This window comes from Macrobrachium nipponense, chromosome 5 (assembly GCF_015104395.2).
Source record: "Macrobrachium nipponense isolate FS-2020 chromosome 5, ASM1510439v2, whole genome shotgun sequence".
Classification (NCBI taxonomy): Eukaryota; Metazoa; Arthropoda; class Malacostraca; order Decapoda; family Palaemonidae; genus Macrobrachium; species Macrobrachium nipponense.
The window spans coordinates 66630461-66635564 of record NC_061107.1 but is presented as its reverse complement, the minus strand read 5'-3'; the positions used below and the strand labels follow the sequence as shown (position 1 = coordinate 66635564).

The 5104-nt window shown below is 34.3% G+C and overlaps 1 protein-coding gene across 1 annotated transcript; it reads left to right on the top strand.

The window, feature by feature from the left end:
* The first annotated feature begins 396 nt into the window (after nucleotides 1-396).
* On the top strand, nucleotides 397-1305 carry LOC135215802 (uncharacterized). Its single transcript, XM_064250754.1, has one exon. The coding sequence runs from the start codon at nucleotides 397-399 to the stop codon at nucleotides 1303-1305; it is 909 nt and encodes a 302-aa protein (XP_064106824.1).
* The last annotated feature ends 3799 nt before the right edge of the window (nucleotides 1306-5104 follow it).

Below are 5104 nucleotides of genomic sequence, written 5' to 3'. Positions count from 1 at the left end.
AATGGCTCAGTAGTGCATTAGCCAAGGTCAAGGATACGTTGCCAGTTTACTCTGAAAAATAAGACATAGTTATAACACTGGTGCTTACTATTAAATTTGCAGCTTCAAATTGTTATTTATGAAAGTGATTAATTATGTAATTGCAATGATACTATACAGCGATTTTATTTTTTTAAGTTCACGTGCGAGCATATAAAACGGTGTCAGTTAGCCCAAGATATAGGTCTAGTCATTATATTTATGGCAATAATGCCGGATTGAACATCAATTATAAATTCGTCGTTATATATCATTACGACGATGTAATTAAGATGCCTTATATACACTCTCAAATAGATTTATATTTAAAATTTTTACTCATGTTGGATTTCATTGATATAGTGTTTACAGCTGATTATGGCTGGGAAGCGCAAGTTTCGTGACGCCTGGAGAAACGAAAATTTCCAGTCTTGGCTAAAACCAGTTGAAGGAAACCCAGAAAGGGTTTCTTGCAGACTCTGCCACAAGGAACTAAAGCTGAATTTGACGAGTATCAAAAGATATAATACAAGTAAAATCCATCTACAAAATGAACGTGCAATTGATCTTGTACAGTTAGAGCTTGAAGAAAACCAAAACGACAGCAGCACTCCCAATGAGGTGAATACTGCAACCTTTCTACTCGCATGTTTCATAGCAGAAAATTATTTGCCATTCACTACTGCCGACAAGTTGGTCGATTTGATGAATGGGATGTTCCCCGACTCTGCTATAGCTCAGGGTTTATTCATGAAGCGTGCAAAGTGTACAGACGTGATTAGAACCATGGGGAAAACTGTAACAAACAGCCTGGTAAAAAAATTGAGGACCAACAAATTTTCAGTCATCATGGATGAATCAACTGATGTAAGCACAACAAAGTCCTGCGCTGTAATTGTAAGGTTTTATGATTCCCATGAGCAGAAAATTACCACAGCTATGCTGGACCTTGTTAATGTATACGACTCAAATAATGTTCAAGGTTTTCCTGGAGAAAATTTATGTACTCTCTTAATTGATATGTTGACAAAGTATGATATTCCTCTCGGTAATTTCATAGGATTTGTAGCTGATGGTACATCTAACATCATGGGGGAATATAATTCCCTGTGTAGTAGACTCAAGATCTTATCGCCTGTACTAACTGTATTCAACTGTATATGCCATTCTATTGATTTATGTGTTTCAGAGGCTGCAAAACCTCTTCCTCGTCACTGTGAAGATTTGCTTCGCAGGCAGTATATATACATGTTTTTGCACATAGTTCAAAAAGGCAGCATGCCTTAAAATATTTCACAGGAATTCTTTAACACTAAGCCTCACAAAATACTCCATCCTTGTCAAACTTGCTGGGTTTCCTTGCACGAAGCAGTTAAAAGGGTTTTCGATCAGTGGAGACCCTTAAAATTGTACTTTAGTCAAATTGAGGAGAGAGAACGGTTAACAGCAGTGCATCAGATAGTTGAAAGGATGAGGAATTCAGCAGTTTTTTTTTTATATTTACTTTCTTAGATTTCATTTTGCCAAAATTTAATTTAATTTAGTCTTTCAAAAAACTTCATCCACAATCCATTTGATATTTGTAAAGATTAACAAAATTATATAGGTCTATAATAAGTACTTTTTGTCAGCCACACATTACATTTTCGCATTATGCTACTAAATAATGCATTTTATCGAAAACATTGTTATATACAAAATTAAATTAGATTAAATTACCTTTCTAATGATATATAATGATATATACTTTGCGTATTGGTAAGGCAACTATGATTAAACAAAGGTTGATGTTAAAACGCTGATAATAGGCATTGTCTAAGAACAGCTTTGCTGCACTATTAATATGTAACATTGTCTCTATAAATTACCTGTATAATGATGCATAATAATGTACATTTACTCAATTTTTGAAGGTGGTACTGACCTAGCCGAACGATTTTTTCAAGCGCTTAAAAATTAGATATGCATTTTAACGAAAAACATTATTTTTCTTCGTAGATTAATAGATTGTGTACGCAATGGTGCATACCAATGTACGTATATTGTACACGATTAGTAGGCTATGTATTATATATCTGGTGAAATTCGGAAAGTTACATATGAAACTCTGGAACTCTAGTCGATTTCGGCAAATGTTCAAAATCGTGCATTTTCTGTTTCATACGTAACCTTCTTCCGAATTTCAACAGATATATAATACATATCCTACTAATCGGGTACAATTTACATTGGTATACACCACTGCTATAAAAATTTTTAATCTACGAAGAAAAGGGTTGTTTTTTGTCAAAATGAATGTTTAAAAAAAAAACGTTGCGGCCGGGACAGTACCACCTTCGCAAATTGAGTAAAATATGCGTTAGGAGTTTTTCCGGTAATACTAGCGACCTATCAGAATGCATTGGTGAAGGAATTATTTGGTTACAAATTTTTCCCCGATTCGACCCTTAGATTCCATTCTTACATAGAGGTGAGAGTTCATTATTTTTATTCATACCTTTTCTTTACAGTATTTTGAACTATTTACGATATCCTCTGTGTGACGTACAGCTGCGGTGAGCCTTTTATCTTATGCATTAACCTTATGTTTTGATATTTCGTATATGGTGATAAATTTATGAGATGTACTGATATTTCATTTGCGGTATGTTTTTAATAAGGCCCATATTTTCCTTTTTGACAGGCACTCCGTTGGTCTATTGTCAGTCTGTTTTGATAAGCCCCATAGTCATGTATATTTGATGGAGTAATGGAGTGAAGACACCACTTTTATTATGTGACATTACTTTTTCTTGGTTACGGTTGAAACGAACAATATCAGTATTCAAATGAGGTTGTCCTGTTTTCCATATGAGATGAGTTTAGTATCCGGCTTGCCTTTGATTTGATCAATTCAATTTCCCTGATAGGTAGAATATTATTTGTTTTCATAGCATAAAGTTGTTGTTGTTGTTTTTTTTTTTGTTTTTTTTTTAGTAGTTCGAAGTTTGATTCAGTTGCCTAAGCTAATACTGAGTTGTCTTTGTGCATGTGTAAGATAGATTGGGTGGTCCACATTACCTTTTCTAGGTCGAGGTAAGACCCAGGTTGCCTTGATTACATATACTTTCCATTTGTTAGTCATGATGGTCTGTTTGATTGCTGGAAATATACTTGTAAATAATTCAGATCAGAGACATGATGTAATTTCCCCGCCCCGCCCCCCAACCCCCCATACTTGCAGTTTGCAATATTGTCATAAGTTTTATGATGATTCCTGTCACAAGTCAAAGTATGCGCGTCAAAACAGAACTTAGAACGAAAAATATTATTGCATAAAACCATAATTTTAGTTATTTACTTTGCGCTTAATACTTACTACCTTGGTGTTCATAAAATGATTTCTCGATCATTTTTCCCTTGCGTGTTACACAAATGCAGTTGAGTTACAGTGAGAGTTTGCTCTCCACATTATAACATTCAAGGCAGTGCAGAGGGTGAAAATGTGAGAATTATTCCATTTATCCTATACCTCTTTCTGTTTATTAGTAAGTTGTAAAACTTATTCTGAAATTAGTTATTTCTCCCTCTTGTAGTTCTGAACATTTATTGTTTTAAAGCTAATATCGCTCTGGAAATTAAAATATGATTACCTCAACTGAAATATTAATGGCATATTATGCACATTTAACGTGATTTCATTAATCATTGTTCAACTTCAGTACAAGTTCATGCAGATCTCTTACTTATAACGTTCTAGGTTCGACAGCTAGGTTATACTCATCAAATACGTGTGGTAAACTATATATAACATTCTAAAAAAAAAATAGAAATAACGCCAAGCACAACAGAGCACCTTTGTGAGATACCCACGAAATAAGACAGAGAAACGCACTTACCTCTTCTTCACCAAAATGACTGAATCAGGAACGCAACTAAAACGATATTCAGAAAACTTCGTTTAAAGACATTTACTTCTCTTTGACATCAAGATTTAGTTCGTGTAATTTGGCAGACCTGGCAACTTTCATCGATAACCACCCTACCCCCACCCACTACATTTTCACAAGCCTCATCCAAATACATCAAGTTCCACAACAGGAATTTCACTTCCCATCTCTTTAGGATGGAATAGTTATTATTATTATTATTATTATTATTATTATATTATTATTATTATTATTATTATTATTATTATTAGCGCTCTTTGCTGTCTGGACTCTACATCATTATCAAGACATTTGTTTTTCCTGATTTAAATGTTTAAGTACCTCTGCCACATTTTAATTAAAATATTCTAGAGTATTAGAGTTAAAATTTTGTTCAGGTGCAGCATCATTTTCATCTGAACCGAGCGGAAGGGTTAAGACCCTTCATGCTTTCACATGAGCTCTATTTCTTATTCTCTTTCACTGAGCGCTTTCTTTTAGCAGCGTACCGATCAGCCAACACTTTCTTGATGTAGGTGTATATGATAAGCATGGCTTCTTGATGGTCTTGGCTTTGCTTACATCTTAGCTCACACAGACAATTATTGAAGCATTTCTACCCCTTTTACCTTATAATCTATATTGCAGGTGTTCGTTTAAAGTATAGACTGGTGTGAGGTAGAGAGAGGGGAAACTTTGAGAGTGATCAATTATTCCTTGGCTTAATGGATGTCTTCAGCTCAGTCCATTTACAAAATGCAGCCAAAGGATTAGAGCCTGCTGCAAAGGTAGGGGGGAAAGCTTCAATGAGTAGATAAAACTGAGCGTGGGCAGGTGATAACGTCACCTAGCCTGAGTATTCTAAATTATAGAAAACGGAGTGATTAATGGAGGACTTTTATTTTTATCTGTTATTTTATCTACTTCTTAGTCACATTATTTAACTTTATTAATTTCAAGCATATCATTCGTTTAAAGTAAAATAATATAAATAGTATGATTAAAATATATACATAATGTTTCTGGCAATTCTCGTTAAAGCTTCTTTAAAGTTAATATTGGTGAGGAGTAGCCAGTTGACACTGTACTCAGTCAGTAAAATGTAAGGACAACGCTTTTTCTGTTTTTATTGCATCTCATCATCAAGCCGCGTTGTTCCTTTGCCCATTATGTAAAGC